Genomic DNA, 21478 nt, shown 5'->3' with positions numbered 1-21478 from the left:
GCGTCTGCATGACTCCTGCACGACTTTACAATTCACTTTAAGTTGGTGTTGTCATAGCTAATTAAAAGTGAGGTATTAATCGAAATCTCGCCTAAAAGCTAACTATAAGTTGGTTAGTTTAAACAATTGATAATTTTTCACTGCAGGGTATGTAAAAGCCACAAGAACCCAAATTTTCAACTTCACTCTGCATTTACAGTGAAAGTATGAAAGTTATCCAAAAACCAATTGCAGTAGCGTCCTCAATTTTACTAAGAGCGAATTTTCATTTAAATCCGTCAATAATTCTATTTTTGACCACATTTTATATGTGCTTCCCGTGCGGGTGTTTAATGTTCGGCACCGCCCGAACTTAGACTTTCTTACTTGTTATTTTTTAATATTTTTTAACAGATTAATGAAATGTAATCATTAAGCAAAAGGTTACTACTAAAATAGGGATATCTAAGGCATTTTAAAATTTATGCAGTTCTCGTCTTTTACATGGAATGACCCTAATTCAAATATTGAGTTAACAGTTTATCGCATATTAATGTTTGCTGCAGTATTTTTTTGCGTTGCCAATACACCCTTCGAATATGAGTCAAGTAATGATGAATAGGATGAGTGGTAAGGGGCACGTACTTCGTAGGACCTGGGTTCGATTCATTCCGGGCAACATCTAAATTAGAAATAGATTTTTCTAACAGCGGTCGCCCCTTAGCAACCTCCATGGTAAACCTCCATGTATTACGTTCGTGGCGGCGTAAAACTAGTCCTCCCGATTAGTGTAACAGCACTAAGCAGCATACTATAAATTGGAGGAGAAGCTCGGTCAAACACTTAGCAAAAGGTGTTTTTCACCCTTGTCTAGAATAATTTTTGAGTCCAGCAGGCGGGGTCGGTGTAGACCAAGCGCCTGAAGTCTGCTGGAAGATCTTCCAAAATTCTAGAGTGCCTGAACCTAGCGTCACTCCATTTGATCAACGCGTTTAATCTAATAGAAATACTATTTGCCTGTAGTTTACCATATAAGTCCAGAGATAGCAAATGAAACAATGTCTTAATGGCTTAAGTCGGCGTCGATGGTAAGGCTCCCGTGATCATCGTGGCGTGCACTTTTGAACTTTTGTTGGTTTGTTTCTTATTGTAGATTTATCTACGGAGGACCACCAAACCGTGATATCGTAGAACAGAATGGGATGCTGTGTACATCCAGTTCACAGTGTGAGGCTTCAAGCCCGATTTTTTTCTGTCGCTGATTTAGCAGTTAAAGCTTACTTGGAAAGCTCTTCTTCATTGCGCCACCAAGTTAAATTCCTGTCAAGAATAACGCCCAGATATCTAACTTCATCCGTAAAAGTCAGCGCAATGTCGTTCAAAGAAAGAAGTTGTAGCCGGACAGTTTGCGCTTTCTTTGAAAAAATAACCATGACCGATTTTGCCGGAATGCCACTAAGGCCGGCTTCTTTGTACTAGGTATCCACGACGAGTAAGTCGACTTCAACTTAGTGAAATAGAATTTGGTGGTGTTTACCAACTGCCGTCAGGACAAGATCGTCAGCACCATGCAACCGTGAGAACGGAATATTCACCGTTAAATCCCAAGGGAGTAGGGAAAGACACCGCCTTGCGTGGTGCTGCGGTTTGTATATCTTGTTACGGATACCTCCCCAATCTCCGAATATGTAACACTGCTGCCTAAAAGGTAGCGAACAAATTTTAACGGAGGCATATCCAGCCCAAGGTTAATTAGGGCTTGGAGAACATTATTGAAGGCATCCTCGATATCTAGTAACACGTCCACTGCAAATTTTTTAAAGGCGAGTGCGTTTTCGATGGTGCTAAATATGGTCATGTCAATAAAAGGCAAAGCTGTATCCACAGAACTGCCTTTCCAATAGACAAGTTGACAGCTAGAGAGTTGCTGCATCACAGGCAACGGCTTCATGAATTTGTTCAGATGAGCTAAACTCATCGAGAGATGCAAATATATTTTTCTGCATGAAGATATTCTCTAACTAGGAAACTACTCTTAAAACTGTTTTTGTATCAACTGTGTTGCATCTGTACGATCCTAAAGCAGTTATATTTCCGGATCTGATTTTTGAGTTGTGCCTCTTTTGAAGATGTGCGATATGTTGAGTGGCTGCGAATATTAAAAAGGCAGCTGATCTTTGTATTCAAACAAACATTAAAAGCTATTTGTATTTATTGAAAGGCGCGACCAGATATACACAAATTACCTCTTGACTTATGGTGTCTTTAGATATTAGATTTATATGAATGTTATCGACGTCACCTAAATGATTGTTTATATGTACATACACCCATGGCCAAGATAATAGAAACGTCTTCTTTTGACCAGTTTTGGCTATCTTTTTTTCTTTAATATTTATAAATTGTTTTTAAAGTGCACCTCGTTATCTAACAAAAAACATATAAATTAATATTTCAAGCTATGTGTAAAATTTTTAAAAATTTTGCAGTTGCATCTAAATTTTCAACTTTTTAAGCAGATTTTTATAACTTTTTTTTGAGTATGCACTTTTATAGCCCATTAAGTTTTAGTATAATAAAGTGTATTATGTGAATGTATTTCTGCCATGAAAAACAGCTTCTCATAAAAATAGCAGTTCGGAGTCGGTGTAAAACTGTAGGTCCCTCCCCTTTGTGAGACAACATCAAGGCGCACGCCACGAATCGGAGCGTAGGCGCCAATGTATTATTAAAGTGTAAGTTTTAAGTTGCTAAAAAATAGCGTAGATTTTACATAAGGGCTGTTCAGGATCGCGTGTATATGATCTAGCATTTGCATATTTCGGTGCATTTGTAAAGTCACAACACTAAAATGCAAACGGTTGCAATTGTAGCAAGCATAAAATTTGCAATGCAATTCCAAGTCCAAATCCAAGACCATTTCTACGATATCCTGATCAGCCCTATATTTTTTTTCTGACTGTGTTGAATAAAGTTTTATCAACTAGGCCACCCAAAGTTGACTTTTTGATTTTTATATTTCATTGGCCGATGTCTAAAGTTAACATGGTGTGCATTATTGACACCAAAAGTTTTGCGATAATTTTATTTCTAGACGAGTTATTTGCAAGCAAATTTTTATGCAGGCACCTTTTGAAATATTTCAGCAAAATAAAGTGGTTATTTTGTTGCCCAATAAGTTCTCTAAATGCTGTAAAAAGATCATAAGATTCGAATAAATGCTTGCTGAAATATTTAAAAAAGTGTAAAAGCCTACAAAATTTGTTTGCAAATAACTCGTAAATAAAAAAATAAAATTGGTGCAAAATCTTTGGTGTCAATGTTGCACACCATGTTAACTTTCAAAATCGGTCAATGAAATATAAAAAATCGAAAAGTTAACTTTGGGTGGCCCACTTGAGAAAACTAGAAAATTTAGATGAAAGATTTAAGTACGAATTTATATGGGTTTTGTTAGATAATGAGCTGCACTTCTATAAAAAATAATAAATATTAAATAAACAAATGGAATGTAGCCTAAATTGGTCAAAATAAGGAGTTTCTATTATTTTGCCCATGTGTCTACGAATAACTCTTCGCTGTCTAAGCGGCAATTCCTTTACCTTATCATCTTGGGATTGTATTTATAAGAAAATTTACTCGTCTAATTTTTCATTTCAATTGTCTATTTTTGTAGTTGTGAAAATATGCAAGAGCTGATATTGACCGAAAATTTCTTATCGGAATTGCCTGTATCGATCGGTCAAATGACGAAATTAAGCAATCTAAATGTCGATCGCAACGCGCTGGAATACCTACCCGCCGAGATAGGGAATTGTGCAAATTTGGGCGTTTTGAGTTTGCGTGATAACAAACTAAAGAAACTGCCGCCAGAGTTGGGAAATTGTTCGGTGTTACATGTGCTGGACGTATCAGGCAATCAGCTGCAGTACCTGCCATACACGTTGGTGAATTTGCAGCTGAAAGCTGTTTGGTTATCTGAAAATCAGGCACAGCCTCTGCTGACGTTCCAGCCAGACACAGATGAAGCAACAGGTGAACAGGTGAGTTTTCGTTCAAATGTCCGCTCTGAGCCAAGTACACAGACAGACTTGAATAACGAATGAATGGGAAAGAGAGAGTACAAAATAAACTCAGTATAAAAAACAAAAAGGAATGGGGTAAAGGGATTGGTAATTACGTCGTATTTTGTTTGTGCATGCGCGTGTCAGTAACATCGACGTGAATTTTTATATATGTATATATGTATGTATGCATGCGCATTTATGATTTGGATGCCGCTTGGCTTTTATTTTGCTTTTAATTTCATTTGGGAATTCGCTAGGGTGTGTAAATTGTCTGTTGTGTGGAAAAATAAGTAACTAACAAATTTTTTTTTGTTCTAATTTTGTTTTTATTTCCTCTAAGGTACTGACATGCTTCCTACTGCCACAACAAGAATATCAACCTATTACACCAGGTGAGTGCCGTATTTATTTATTTTTTAACTCGTATCTACATATTAATTGTAATCTCTTAAAAAATCGTATTTAGTATGTAGTTGACCTTTTTCAACATACGTACATGTGATATGCATACAGTACTGTTGAGATAAAAGTTACCACTGCATACATATTTCTAACCATGCATATGTATGTCCACACGAAAAGAAGGTATTTTATTGAAAAATAATAATTCTTGTTAACCTATTTTCGTATTATCGTGAATGACAGCGATTTTTGTTTACTTTTTTTCTGTAAATTTCCATCGGATTTCTTGCAATGGGCTTCAATTCGTAATACGGGATTACAATGTATGCGTTTATCAGGTATCTTAAAAATTCATATACCTGTATGTTGGTATTTGATCTCTCATCATCCGCCATTTTGCGCCACACAACAATGTCAATGGACTTTAGATCCGACTTGGAAGAAATTCGGTCTGTAAATTTTTTTTTTAATTAGAGCCATCTAGATGCATTTGTTTGCATGTACATATATCTCTACCTATTTGCCAAAGGAAAAAGTCCGGTTCGCGTTAATTTCCTTGTGTTTTTTATATGGGGTATTCATTATTAGTTTGAGGACATAAAATGGCTGGCTGTGCGTACTGCAGCATAAAATGATAAATAAAAAATTTTTATATGAAACTACACACAGCCAGCCATTTTAGGTCCTCAAACGAATAATGAATACATATACATATATACAGTATGTACATATCAACACCTCCAAACCATACTATGCTAAGTCTCACTAAGTCTAAGGTGACTTAGCATGGTATGGTTTGGAAATGTCGATGTGTATGCTACCGCATAACTTTGGACTACGTTAACCGATTTCTATATTTTTTTTTTTAAGAAAAGGTGTTACCTCATAGGTGGTCGTCCCATACCAATTTAAATCCGATCATTGGATCATGAAGAAACTAACTTTTTTTACAAGAATTGAAGTAGGTTGTGTTTTTTGATTAAAAATTACTTGTCATTTAGAGTACAGAAGTGCACAGCTTTCAAAAACAAAACACCTTGAAAACTTCAGAATCTTTTAAGATCAGCTAGAGGTATTTTAGAAACAAGTAATTTTTAAACAAAAAAACAAAACAGCTTCAATTCTCATATAAAAATTTAAGATTATCGTTAATTTCTTCGTGATATAATGATCGGATTTAAACCAAATTATTAGTTATCTTTACCAAAAATGGCTGATAGAGTGGAGTTTGATGCGAAAAACATAGAAAGAACATGAAGGAAAAGTGCAAAAAATGTTTTTTAGTAAAAATAAATTGCAGATTCAGATCCTTTTTTCGTAAAAATAAATTGCAGATTCAGATTCTTCTTAGTCAAAGAACTCCGAAAGACCTTTTGATGGTATAAATATTTCTCTTGAAACTTTAACTGCAAAAATAGAAACGCAAAGAATAATAATAAGAATTATTTTTACGTTCTAACGTCCTTACATATATTAAAAAGTTACGAAATTACAGAATCACAGCTGGTGCAACTTTTTTAAATGTACTTGGACCAAACTTTGGACTACTTACAATCACTTAAGGTTATGGTGCAGAATACGTACATTTCTTTAATTAACCAAGCCTACAACAAACATTAAACATTTACACCAAATTGCTCAGCATACAAAAGAAGAAAACATGTTATTTGGATCCATACGGGTTTCGCCCTGATCATAACGATATAATTTTTTTGATGCGAAATAATAATTGGTGGCGTTACTGAAGGTCCAAGTATAAATTTTTCACTTTCTGTAAATTGAAATTTCTAAAACAGTACTGTATTAATTTTCAATTATTTTGCCGTCGCTTGAACGGTATGTTTTATTTTTTCTATTTATACGTTTATGAGAAAAATAAGTTTTTATATAAAAAATTACTAAATTTAATAAAAATGAAGTTCTGCGCAAAAACACTTCCGCCCCTCTTTTCTGGCAACACAGAATTCGACTTAGTAAGGGTTATAATCCCTAAGCGCGGCCGATGGCCGCCTACGCAGAAAGAAGTTCTTATATATGACATGATGTATAAAAAATTAAAGCTCGATTTACACCCTTTTTAAATATGGTATTTATATATAATGTTCATGATGTGATTTTTAAAGAAAAAATAATAATTTTGTAAACAAAAAATTTCGATTTTTTTTTATAAAAAGTAGTTTGTTCATAAATTTTTTTAATAAAGAATAATATTTTTATTACATTTCTAATGACATAAAAATCCTGGAAATATCTTTACGGGTTTATGAGATATTGACGGTTAAAAAATAAATGTTTTAACATTGAATTAAACTTGCAGTTTCTGATTCCAAAAAAAAAAAATAAAATATATGTTGTAATCAGTATAAATTCCTCTATAGTGCTCAATTTTTATTTATTTTATGTATTTCACTTATTCCATTTTCACATTTATAATATAGTTAAATGTTCGGTCTATTGCCAAAAATCAGTATCTATGTTAAAAACAGCGTTCATAAATCATATACCGATGTTTACAATTTAAATCCAAGTCAAATCAGTCTTAAGTAATTCAAATAGAAACTCTCCCTTTCATGCGGATTTATTCATCGTTTGAAATATGTATGCAGCGATAACTTTTATCTCAACTGAAGCACTATATTACTTACGTTACTATGTTAAGGAGTATGGGTGATAACGTGTTCAGAGTTCAATACGAAACTGCTATTCAACTATATTCTTATTTCGCTTACTTTTATTCTGTCAACTAAAAAATATTTTTATACAGACAAATATAAAGTTTTGCCATTACGAATTTACAAACTTAAAATTTTAGCTCAAATGAATGAATTTGCTCTGTACAAACGTTGTAGTTTCCTTGGAGCGTTCGATAGTTATCGATGTATGTGTGTTTAAATACTTTGTTTACTTCAAATTTGTTTGTTTTTTGCTTGTGCAAGAATATGCAAAACTGCATATCAGCTTTTTATTGTAAAGCATACATTCTTAACTAAACACATTAACTCAGCGCATAGAAAAGATTCAGTATTAATACGGTTCCGCATCCCTTATGATAAACTTAGCAATGCACAGTGGCCAATTTTTCTAAAAAGCTGGCCAAAAGTCGAAGCGTGGTACAATTGTAATCAAACCTTGTGTATTCGTCTTTATTTTGGTTGCTGGTTTTAAATTTCAATACATTATTTCGAAATTCAAAATGACGGATCCATAATGGCTGCTGTGTACGCTTAAAATAATCAGATTTTTAGTAAAACTAAGGTAGTTAAGTATAAAAGGTCATGTTTTCTGCTTTTTTGTTATATAATGTGATGTAGCGGTTAGCAATATACGCTATCATTCAAGCCCAGTTTCCGACTAACATCAAAAAATAAGAATCAAACAAGTGTTTTGTAATAAAGTCGCCCTTTGGCAGCCAATGGCAAACCTCGAGTGTATTCAGCCACGAAGAACAGCTTCTCATAAAAATAAAATCCCCAATCGGATTCGGTGTAAAACTGTTGGTCCCTCCCCTTTGTGCGCCAACATCAAGGCGCACGCCACAAATGGAAGAGAAGCTCGGACAAACACTAACGAGGTCTTAATGTTTGTTTTTAAAAATCTTGATGTTCAAATTTACACGGGAACTGCGGTATTTTGAATGAATCAATGAACAAGACATACATATTTGTTGGTACAGGAATATATTTTTGACATAACAATTTTATACACCGTCAGACTCGCAGTCATTTGAAGTATCCAAGCTCATATCTATATTTTGTGATGGCAATTCCGCATCCGCATTTACAACAGTTGATAATAATTTAATGGCATCTCACGACAGTTTTTCTATCCGTGAATATCTATCTATGTCTAACGTCAGTTTTTAGATGGCGTAACAATGAAAAAACATGTTTTACATACTCTAGATTAGAATGTCCATGAGCGGATGATTGAAAACTGTTATTTTTTTTTTAAAGATAATACCACCATTTTAACAACGACGAAAACTCTAATTTACGAAAAGTTTAGGGCGAATTGCTAGCAACAGCACTTCGATCTCCTGTAACACTAAATGCCTTAAGAGAATCGACTTGTGGCCTCGTAACGATACGCAGTAGAGTCCTCCTAACAATATAAGATGGTTAGGCATACGAATGCACCAATTTTTTTTTGGATTTTTGGCCAGGGTCTTCCAAAAATTGGCCACTGTGCAATGTAATGCTTTGAACGCAAGTGCAAATATGACATAAGCAATTTTTGTATACAATCACAAGTGTAGCATTTAATTTTGCAAACGAAGTCGGTTATACTTAATCAATAATGTGTAAATTCTTGAAATCCCTACTCAATTACGGTATTCAAATAATTCTTGAAAAGTTAGCCGGGTATTAGCTGAATTCGCTACTGAACTTTCTATGCAGACCCTATATGATTACCATTTTAAAGCTGTTGTGTCCCTATTTCTTACTTGCTTATTTTATATGAGAGCTAACGAATATGTATATGAGCCATTCTTTTTTAAGCCTGATTTCGTAAAAAAATGGTATCTTGTCTCCTATTCGCTTAAATTTTTTTTAAGGGTTCTATACATGAAATAAGCTAACACGTGGTCATAACTGTCCTAAAGCTAACTTGGCTATTAACGGTTGAACTTTTTGAAGTTAATTTGCATAGTGAAGACCAGTAAAGTGGGGTTTTAAAATTACACCGTCCTAATCCTTGTTTAATTCTAAGAAATAACAATAAAAAACATGCTTAAAAAAATGGGTTTTTTTCAAGAACTATTGTGAAATATTTTTTTTTTTATGACGAGATGGTTTATTTTGTGAGTCAAACATTTTTTGTAATTTGTTATCGAAAACTTGTGAGGAAATATATTTAGTACGGTGCTAAAAATCGAGTTTTTGCAAAAATTGAAATTACGGATTCTTTGTTCGAAAAAGTTGTGGAACAAATTCTCTTCATGCGCCAAGAACGCGTGCTAAAAAAAAAGGTAAGTGCGCCTGGGCCACACTGGAGAAGTGAAACTTACGTTACATATAGGGTGATTTTTTTTATATATTTTTTCTATCTACATACATCTATCCTGTTTGTTCTAATTACATTTATTTTATTCCGTTTTCATTTATCTTCATTTTTATCTTCATACTCTATCGATAACAAAATCGATAGTAGCATCAATCAAAATAACGACAACAAAACCGATAAAAATATCGATACCAAATTCGATAAAAATATCGATAACAAAATCGATAACAAAGTCGATAGTAAAATTGATAACAAAAACGATAGCAAAAAATATCTATAAAATTACCTAAAACAAAATCGATAAAAATACCCATAGCAAAATCGATAAATATCGATAACAAAATCGAAAACGAAATCGATAAATATCGACAACAAAATCGATAAATATCGATAACAAAATCGACAAATATCCATAACAAAATCGATAAATATCTATAACAAAATCGATAAAAAATATCGCTAACAAAATAGTTAAAAATATCGATTACAAAATCGATAACAAATCGATAGAGATATCGATAACAAAATCGATCAAAATATCGATTATTATATCGATAAGTCCCGAAAATATCGATAGCAAAATTGATAATAATACCGATAAAAATTTCGATATCTAAATGGATAAAAATATCGGTAACAAAACCGATAAAAATATTGATTATTTTACCGGTGTTTCGAGAATCCTGAAAATCTCTAAAATCCCAAAATAGTTCCCAGATTGAGTCTCTGTGTCTCTCTCTATATCCTCTTTAATAACCTTTATTTTAATCTTTCTTCACCTATCTTCATCTTTACTTTTATCGGTATCCTCATCCTCATCTTTGTTTTTACTTTTATGTTTATCATTTTCTTCATCAACATATTCCCCTTCACCTTTGCCCTTATATATATAAGTAAAGTGTTTAAATTTACCTTGGTCTTCGTTTTAACCTTTATCTTTACACATCTTTGTTTTTATACCCGAGCGCACTTGTGCACAAGGGTATATTAGATTTGTTCACATAACGGTTGTTTGTAACAGCCAAAACGAATCGAGATAGACATAGACAAATGTATGCATAAATGATCAGAATGAAAAGAGAAATCGATTAAGCCATGTCTGTCTGTCTGTCCGTCCGTCTGTCCGTCCGCCCGTGTACACGATAACTCGAGCAAAAATTGAGATATCTCAACGAAATTTGGTATGTAGGTTTCCATTTACCCAAGGTAGGTTGGTATTGCAAATGGGCGAAATCGGACTGTAACCACGCCCACTTCCCATATAACGGTAATTTTTAGAAATACGAAAACTGCGATATTTTAGTAACTACTGAAGATTATTCACTCAAAATTGATACTTACAACAATTTTTAGACGAAAAATAATAATATAAATTTTTGGATAATGGGCGTAGCCACGCCCACTTATGGTTACATGTGTAAATCTTGGTAACCGCTGCACCAATTTCTTCCAAACTTGGCACAGTTGTTGGCCTTGATACAGCATACAAAATGGCCGAAAATCGGACAATAACCACGCCCACATCCCATATAACGGTAATTTAGAGAAATACAAAATCTTCCATAAATCAGTAAATATTAAAGCGAATTTATTCAAAATTGATGCTTGCAACAATTCTTTACCAAAAAATACGGTTATGGTAAAATTTTGGAAAATGGGCGTGACACCGCCCACTTATGATCACATATATGTATATCGGTAACCGTTCTACTAGTTTGTACCAAACTCGATATTTTTATTGTGCTTGCCACATAAAAGCAAAACGTTGCAAATTATTTAAATCTGACTAAAATTACGGCCGCTTTTCATATAACGGCAAATTTCAGAAATGCTCGAAACTGCAATATTTCGAAATTTAAGGACGCTAATTTATTCAAAATTGATACATTCCGGCTTACCATCTAGCGGTAGCTAAAGGTGAAAAAACATATATTTAATACTTGCGCCGGGTATTTAATGTTCGGCCCCACCCGAACTTAGACTTTCTTACTTGTTGTTTTTATTTTATTTTATTTTTTTATTTTTACCTTTGCCTTTATAATTTTCTTTATCTACGTACGTATTCACGTTTACTTTCATTCTTGTATTGGTATTGATAAGTGTTATCCTCTAACCTTTTGTTAGCAAGTTTTTGTTAAATTCATACCATATGCATACACACAAGAAGTACTTCTTTCAGCCCCAACCATTTCCGTTGCTTCATTTCCGTTGCTTCATTTCCGTTGCATACACACAAGAAGTACTTGTTTCAGCCCCAAACCATTTCCGTTGCACCATTTCCGTTGCATACACACAAAAGTACTTGTTTCTGCCCCAACCATTTCCGTTGCACCATTTCCGTGTGCAATTTCCGCTGAATTTGCCAATTTACTCCCAACCAACCAACCGCCGCTAAAGAAGTTTCACTTCAAAAACATCGGTCAACCAAGAAAAGGTTTTGCTTCTGAGTTACATTTGTATTGTCCAGACGGATGAATACAACTATTATTGCAATTATCGGTCCAGCGTTTAGAATGACCAATTCGTCTTATCAAGGCAGATCTCAGTAAAGAAAACGTATCTCCATTTAGGGAAGTTGGCCAGATGCTAAGCTTAATATAGAATTTCTAGCCGGGTAATATAGCTGATAACACGAATCTGAGCATCATATTTTTAATTTTATTATTAAAGTCCTTTGGTATTTATTCTCCTTAGAGACGCTTTCATAGCACGTATAACTTATAATTATTTGTTTAGAATCGTAGGTTAATTACCGAACGAGAGTTGACTTGCCTCTGTCAAAGCGGATCTTAAAAGTATTTGATAAGAAGTTGAAATTGATTTTAGACGTATTTTGCTGTAGTTTACTTGTTACTTGTTATACGAATTACAAAATAAATTAATAATGTAAAAATTTAACCATCATCAATTTCACTGCTAACAAATAATGCATAACGATATACGTATTCGCATACACATACATATATTCACCTGATGAAATATTCGTCTGTGTTCAAAGATTACCCACCGTGCCAACTCTATAGATCGAGCGAAAAATTCGATTCTTCGGAATTCCACGTCTATCAACAAAAAGGTTTGCCAACAGTGCTCAATTTATGTATTGTATTTGCTGATATTTGCAAGAATATAGTCATGTTAAACGAATATAGTCATGTTAAACGAATATAGTCATGTTAAACGAAACCAGTTATAAAGTTGTTCTTGAATGAGTTCTTGGGCATATATATACATACATACTTACATATATGGGCAAATCTCCGGAACCATACGCTTTTGTGTTACTCAGCTTTAAATTTATTTTAACAATGTAATTTTATAAAAAAACGTGGATGATTTTGATATCAATTTTGATGTGGTGTTATTTTTTTTATATTATCTATTGTCATTAAATTTTAATTTCTATAAAGAATCCAAGTCTTCATGATAAACAATTTGACGTGTTAATTTGGCTACCTATATACTTTTTTTTAAATTTAATTCCTTCAGAAATCATGGCATGGTAATTCTAATTTTGGGAAATGCATTACACGACGAAAACGTGCTCTGGTTGGAAATAAACTAACAATTTGAAATTTGTTACTCGCAATATCAGTAAAGTAATATGCATTTTAAGTTATTTTCAATTTTGCACCTTAAGAAAATACTTAACTGTACTTATTTTTTATATATTTAATATTTACTTTTTCATATATTTTTCCGTAAAAAAAAAACAACTGACAAGAGTTTATCACTGATACAGAACAGAGCACAGGTATGTTCATTTAAAAATAAAGAAAATAAAATAGTTATTATCTGGAGATTTGTCTTTGCGTGAATGGCTTCAAATTTACCTTTTTAAATAACATTCTTGGTATATGTACATTAGACTGACACTCCCCATACAAAAAAAATCGGTACTATTTTTCCATTGGAATTATAAAATCTATTATATTTTAAGACGTCCACCAAAATATTTCGAAAAAATATTAAGATTTAAGTGAGCTGGACCAATTTCAAAATACCTCCAAAAATGGAGTTTTTTTTGAATAAAAGTAGTTTCTTAAAATTTTTTTTTTTTAAAAATCCCCTCAAATGACAAAACGGTTTAAGCTTAAAAAATTTTGCATAAAAAAATTAAAAAAAAAAAATTAAAAAAAAATTTGAACGGAATCGTAATGATGAGGTTTTTGATGCTGTTTTTTAACTTTTCAAAGATTGTTATAAGAAAAACTTGAATAACTGAGTCTAAACTCTTCTGGTTTAGACTTAAGAGGTGTCGGTGGGAAGGTATTTTTTTCACCCTCTTTATTTCTTTGCTAATAAACTCATTCAGGGGATGAAAGAGAAAGGTAGGATGAACGAATGTTATTCAAAGTTGAATTAAGAGGTATTTGAAAAAGAAAAAAATTGGGACACGAATGATTTTTTTTGGACAGAAATAAAAACAGTGTGAAAATACCTTTCTACTGAGATCCCATAAGTCTAAATCAGAATAGTTTTGGCCCAGTTATTCAAGTTTTTCGTAAATCAATCTTTGAAAAAAGTAAAAAAAAAAACAGCGTAAAAAATCTCATTCTTACGATTCCGTTGAAAAGATTTTGAAATATATTTATGCAGATTTTTTAAGCTTAATCAGTTTTGTCATCTGAGGGGACTTTTTTCAAAAAGTTCTTTACGAAACTATTTTTATTCATAAAAAACTCCATTTTTGCAGGTAGTTTCGAATCGGTCCAGCTCACTTAAATCTTAATATTTTTCCCAAATATTTTGGTGAACGTCTTAGAATATAATACATTTTGTAATCCCGGCGGAAAAACCGTAACTTTTTTTGGTGATGCAGTCTAATGTACATAGTTACATACAATATTTGTCTAAAATACGTCAATAAATTTATATGTTTATGTAACAGATTTTTTGAGCTTTGGCGCAGTTCGGTTAATTTTTTAACTATTTACTCAAAATTTGATTTTTCATAAAGTTTTTTGAAACCAGGCGTGGCACTGCAGATATGTGTATCCCCGAAAAAAACTTCAGCAATCTGTAACAAATGTTATACACATTACACCGACCTCCTTAAGCATCACATTGAACATTTTTGAATTTGGGCGCCAACTTGGAACGTGTATACCAGAAATATCGCAAACATGTTGAGTTTTCGAAAGTTACCGTTTTTTACCAATTACTCTCTCGGTATTAAAAAATGAATCACGCAAGAATTTATTGTTTCCCTCAATGGATTTCAAACCATTTTATGTATAATTTATTTTTGTGCGTTCAATTTAAAAATTTGCGTTTTTATAACTGAGATTTGCCCATATGTCATAAACTCATATAGGTATTTGCTTTAACGCTTTTCTGTATATACATATAATGCATATATACGAGTGCTTAAATGTAAATAAATGCATATAAACAATATTTATATTAATAGTACTTAAATAGCCAATCGATATCTTTTACTTGCACCCAAAATATAAAGGCAAAATTAAAATTTTCAGCATGAACGTTAACATATCGCACCCTAAATCAAACAGTCCCAACTCAAAAAATCCCAAAGAAGATAGTGATGATGAAGTAGTTTTTGGCGGACGTTAGAAATATGGCATGTGAACTGTTTTATGGGGAAAAATCAATTTTGAGTTGTGACTGTTTTTGATTTAGGGTGCGATATGTACATACTACTCAAAATCTGTGGTCATAAGCAATAGTCACCCGCTTAAGTCGAAAACCATAGTTATATAAACCATATATATATATATACATTACATGCATTAGACAAATTCTGAAGTTGATTGAAATGGATATTCTTGCTCACCCAAGGATATGGTGAAAAATGTTATTTTAAAAAATGAAAGAAAAAGCTCATTAAAGGAGATGATTGGCTTTTTATTTCGGGTTATGTAGTCTTAAGTGCATATGTCACCAATCACTTTTAATTACACTCAGTTTTCTATTCGAAGTTTTTTAAATTTAGTTCTCATAGTAAAACTTGATTTAAGGAAATGGAGCTCCAAAGTAAATCCAAGCCATTTGGAAATAATTATTGGCCATCAAGATATCATTCATTCTAATTCAAAACGACTTAGGCCATACCGTTTTCAAAACTATATCTTTACAAAAGTACTTCAGAAAGTTAGAGATTTAAACTAAATTATTTTTATAATACGGTGCGATACATTACTAAACTATGCCTTAAATCGATTGAAGCGGTTGTTGGTTTTGACCACATTAGTACATTTTATGATATTAATGAAAAAGTAAATAAAAAAATTCTAGTACAGTAATAACTTACTAATAAAACGTATCATTCAATTTAACCTTGCTTTCCGTTTCGGTGGCCTTGTAGAGTGCATAAACATAAAGATCGGAGAGTTTACCGACTGTGGAGCATGGGACGTGTAATTGACTTTTCCCTTTATTGATAGTCATCGCGACGGCAAGGTGTAATTAAAAATTGAAGTTGTTTGAATATGGCGCCAAGTTGGAACGTGTATACCACGCGCCCAACCGATTTGCCGGTTGGGTCAGCGGTTGGATGAAAATTAAGTAAATGATCGTATAGACAGTGTAGAGTGAACTTGTACAACAGCATTTGTTTTGATTTACATTTTTAGTTAATTTGAGTGAAATTTTCTTAAATAAAAGTGAATGGCAGCTTTTTAAAACAACAAAAACTGCTAAACTTCATTGAATCGTACAGAAATTAGCCAGTGCTGGTGAACTAAATTCTTAAATTCCGCGACATGTCCAGCACGACAATTAGAATAATAATGAAGCTGGACAGCGCATTGTACATCGTGTTGAAACGTGTATATTAAACAACAATCCAAGTCTTTCTCCAAATCCTTAAGATATAAATGTCCCTAGTAAATTGGCCACCTACTTTATGTACATATATGTACACTAGGGATGTTAACTTTCTGCTTTTTCCGATCCCGGTATTTTCGGGATGGCATTGTCCCAATCCCGGGATCCCGGGACTAATCCCGGGGCTTAGATATTCATTACTCTTCAACAACTTGAATCGAAACAAGTAAGAAAGTCGTAAGTTCGGGCGGAGCCGAACATTAAATACCCGGCGCAAATATTTCATTTCATTTCATATTGAAATTTCAAGCATTTCTGAAATTTACCGTTATATGAAAAGCGGCCGTAATTTTAGTCCGATTTCAACAATTTTCAATGGTTTACTTTTATGTGGCAAGCACAATAACCATACCGAGTTTGGTACAAATTGCTAGAACGGTTAGCGAGATACATATACGTGATCATAAGTGGGCGGTGCCACGCCCATTTTCCAAAATTTTATCATAAACGTATTTCCTGGCAAAGAATTGTTGCAACCATCATTTTGAATAAATTAGCTTTAATATTTAGTGATTTATCGAGGATTTCCTATTTCTCGAAATTACCGTTATATGGGATGTGGGCGTGGTTATTATCCGATTTTAAAAATTTTCGGCCATTTGGTATGCCGTACCAGGGCCAACAACTGTGCCAAGTTTGGAATAAATTGATGCAGCGGTAACCATAAGTGGGCGTGGCTACGCCCATTTAAAAAAAAAGGGTTAATATTCTTATTTTTCGTCTAAAATTTATTATAAATATCAATTTTGAGTGAATTATCTTCAGTAGTTACTAAAATATGGCAGTTTTTGTATTTCTGAAAATTACCGTTATATGGGAGGTAGGCGTGGTTATTGTCCGATTTTTCCCATTTTCTATACCATCCGTCCTACGCCCGAAAGAAGTACACGTACCAAGTTTCGTTAAGATATCTTAATTTTTACTCGAGTTATCGTGTGCACAGACGGACGGACAGACGGACGGACGGACGGACGGACGGACGGACGGACAGACAGTCACCGCTTAATCGATTTCTCTTTTCATTCTGATCATTTATGTATACATTTGTCTATATCTATCTCGATTCGTTTTGCCAACAAACAACCGTTATGTGAACAAAGTCATAATACCCTTGTGCACAAGTGCGCTCGGGTATAAAAATTGCTTCTATTTCTTTGAGAATCATGAAATAAATAATAAATAAATGGGTTTGAAACCTACTTTTTTATTTAGAGTGGCGTTTTTATTTTTTCTCTCTGACCACAGGATTTATTTTGAAGGACTTTGTAATTTCAAAAATATGATTAATTCCAAAGATTTCCAAAGATGAGTTTCATTCCGATATCTTAATAGCTATGAAAGTTATGAATTTTTCTTTGAAAAAGTGGCAAAAAGTTCAAATATCAATATGTTGAAAAGTTTTTGGAATTTTTAAATTACTCAATAATTTTCTCATTCCTTGCTTCAAAAGTAGCTGGAATATATCGACACCTGAGTAGAAGATAGACCTATCTCGGAAGCCAGTTCGGAAACGCCCTGCCTCAGAAAACTTTTCAAGTACGTTCTACTTCAGAATTTGATTGAAGAACGCCCTATTTCAGAATTTTATTGAAAAACTCCCTATCTCAGAAGTTTGTTGAAGAACGCCATATATCAGCTGCCAATTCGAAAACGTCCTGTCTCAGCACACGTTCAATGTATTTTCAGCTGAGATAGGGCGTTTTGAACCTAATTCTGAGATAGGGCGTTTTTCAACCAAATTCTGAGATAGAGTGTCTTTCAATCAAATTCTCGATATGAGTCTATCGATATGATCCCAGAATAGTTTTTTAAGTTTTTAAAATCACTGCGATCAGTTGACGTGGACTGTTTCTATTTGTTCGTATGGTTGCGGAATACGGAAAGCTCGGAAGTTTGGAATTACGTCCTGAAATTAGACGCTCTACATCGTCTTATCTCAGACGACACCATCAACCATTCATTTGCAGATCACTAGAGCTCAGAATTTGTAAATTTAACTTCTACTTATTTTGAGGCATAAAAATCCGAGCTCTACGATCACCTCCGCTTATGGCAATTTGTTTCTTAATAGCGCTCTTACACGATATGTATTTTCATATGTAAATGCTACGTTCCAATATATGGTACATAAATACAAGTAGATAAAAAAAAGTAGCATTTACATACGCAAATACACATCGTGTAAGAGCGCTGTAAGTAGCAATTCTCTATTCATAACGGCCAAGTATTTTTCTATTGGACTGAGGACATTTGGAGTATTACCATTTTCCTGTACAATATTGACGCCAAGTTCTTTAACCGCTTTATCGCAAATTTGCTACAGTATTAAGTTGCGTGCCTGCAAAGCTTTATCATTGGCATCTTGGACCCTTGTGAACAAATGCTTTCCTGCGCCCGGTTCGAACTTTTTTCCTTAGATAATCTTGCATAAAAGCTTTTAAGCACAAGAGTTACCGTTGAATATGCAATATTTAAGGTTTTTGCAATGGCTTTGTGAGTAAAACTTTTCTTTGTTTTTTTTTTGGCACAATTAATTTACGAGTAGTTTTGATTTTTGATAACATTTTTTCACGTTTAACGAATTTAGAAAAAGCAAAGTCATAATAATGTAAAATAAATATTCCATTAGCGACGCACTCAAAGCGAATTTATACAAGGTGTGGTGTTACTGGCGAATTTAGATTTTCGCCGCGGTCCTTCTAAATGTCATAATGATGTGTTTGTTGTAAACAAGGCGAATTCATATTACAACAAACACATCTCTTTGACCAAGGTGTATTAAACAAGGTGGTGTTGGGGCGACAGCTGAGTTTTTCGCCGTGGAGGCCATTACGTCAAAATGATGTGTTTGTTGTAACTAATACCAATGACAGTATGGAAATCAGCGCATAATTTGTTAGTGTAATTTTCTACTTATATACGGCCAACACCACCGTGTTAAATACGCCTTGTTTTTGACATTCAGAAGTACCGCGGCGAAAATCCCAATTCGCCAGTAACACCATCTTGTATAAATTCGCCTTGGACGCATAAGCTTATTTGATTTCATTCAAGGCGAATTTACATTACAACAACGATAACCACATGTATTTTGTATGGAAGGTGTTATGTCAAATCTCAATTCGCTCCAAAGTTTACATGTATTTTGTTTTTGCTTTTGATGGGTGTGCTGTCAAATCAGTAAAAGCAAAACCAAAATACATGTAAGGCGAATAAATCAGCTGATTTTACAACACCACCTTGTATAAATTCGCCTTGATATCATTTCTCTACATTTGACGCAAAAAAAATCGCTTACTTGAGACCAGTTTTTTCGTATATACTACTGAGTAAGTGGGAAGGGTATATAAGGTTCGGTCTCGCCCGCATTTAGACTTCTTTATTTGTTAAAATTACAAAAATCTTTAAATTTTTGTCGGCTTATCAAAAGAGCTGAAGGCCTAACATAACATATTTATCTTAAAGCCATAGAATTAGATCTCGTCCACTTATGGTTTTATAGAAAATTGATTGAAGAGCGATAAGCTTTAACATTGACTCACTTTTCTATCGGAGCCTATTAAGCGTTTATTAGATTAGAAACATTTCAAGATCATAAATTTGAGCATATCTATACTTGTATGTACATAAATACATACTATTTATGTTATATTATTAAATACACATGATAATAGAGATACCAAATCGAAAAAGAAGGCTGAATCATCACTTAAAGGGCTTTGAAAAAAGAAATCGTGAAGAAAAATCGAACTGCAGCACCTTATACGCTGCGCAAAAGTATTGTTATTAATTTATGTATGGGTGTTAAATATAAAAACTAAAATTTCAGAAAAATCTCTTCTTAGTGTATAAACTGTAAGGTTTTACAAAAAGCTACATACATAATTCATTAGATGGCCAGTTTCAGTTACGCATATTAATTTCTACTATTTTCCATTGTTTATTTTTCTACTTTTACATTAAATATAATTAGGTTTCTCCGCACTCTCTTGCTAGTTTATAGCGTTTAGTTCATATATTATAAGTTGTTCATAAATAAGAGAGCTTACCTGTTGATGAAGTGTTTGAATGAATGTTAGCTTTTGTTATTTATCCGCAATTATAACTAGCAATATCTAGCCCTCTCCATAAAACTTGAATTCTCGTTATGCGTTACGCAATTTTGGTGATTCAATCAACTTACGTACATACACATGTACGTATATAGGTATGCAGGTATGGTCTTCTACCGACTTGTGGTGTTTATGTACATATGCACTTAATATTTGTTAATCAGGTATTATCGAAATTATTTAACTTAACTTTGTTTCTTGTGACATCATCGTTAATGGCACATACCAACATATTTATGTATTTTTGTCTTATCCAACAACAAACTTAACCTTCGATCTACTTAAGTGAGATAGTAGTTGTTTTTCTATAGCGCAGATATGCATATGTGTATGCATGTATGTACCCTGTCGGAAAACCCACTAGTGCCGAACTGGTTCTGCACTAAAGCATTTAGAACCATGACTAGTGCCCGTTAATTTTCTTTTGAGTGCTAGCAACTGGCGAATTTAACACTGCGATGTCCTACGAAGTGTCAATTGCCCCCGCTGCATCAATTTTTCGATAGTTCCGAACTAGTCCTAAATTTTATAGTTCCGAGTCAGGTCTAACTGACGAAAAAAGTATCATGATTTTTTTCAGTCTTTTTGGTTTTTGAATGTGTGTGGCTCTAAATTATTTTCAAATAAATGTATTTTCAATTTGAAATTAAATTTGTTTGAATGATTGTAAAAAATGTACGTTTACATACCTTTGGCCGTAAGCTGAGTTTGCAGAGGTGCTTGCTCTTATTGGTTAGATTTCGCAAGGTTCCAAGATTTTAATATGTTAACACAAATTTTGGTTTTGTATTACCAAACTATGAAAAAGCATCTGCGAAGTGCAGAGTGAAAGCTTATTTGAATGAAAAAGCCGCCAAACACATATCTATGTAATGTAAACATCACTTTTTCCATAGTTCTGAACAAGTTCAAAATTCGACAGATAAGATCTAGTTCGTTCTGCATCCCTTTTTCTATAGTCCCGAACCAGTTCTAAATTCGTCACCTTAGATATAGATTTTTAATGTAAGAAGTGAAATAAAATAGTTTTTTAAAAGTACATATGTACCACATTTTTAGTTACTATCG

At 33.3% G+C, this 21478-nt stretch overlaps 1 protein-coding gene across 1 annotated transcript in view; it reads left to right on the top strand.

The window, feature by feature from the left end:
* The window catches only part of LOC118738082, a gene marked incomplete at its 5' end in the record, with an annotated part of 312005 nt that overhangs the window by 2537 nt on the left and 287990 nt on the right, over window positions 1–21478 (top strand). Inside the window, 3 exon segments of the mRNA XM_036469005.1 lie at window positions 3656–4022; window positions 4387–4438; window positions 12451–12525. Coding sequence (XP_036324898.1) covers window positions 3656–4022; window positions 4387–4438; window positions 12451–12525 — 494 coding nt within the window.

The sequence above is a fragment of the Rhagoletis pomonella genome, unplaced genomic scaffold, assembly GCF_013731165.1.
Source record: "Rhagoletis pomonella isolate Grant_MI unplaced genomic scaffold, Rhpom_1.0 Rhpom_scaffold_00004, whole genome shotgun sequence".
Lineage (NCBI taxonomy): Eukaryota > Metazoa > Arthropoda > Insecta > Diptera > Tephritidae > Rhagoletis > Rhagoletis pomonella.
This window is presented reverse-complemented; position numbering and strand designations above follow the sequence as displayed.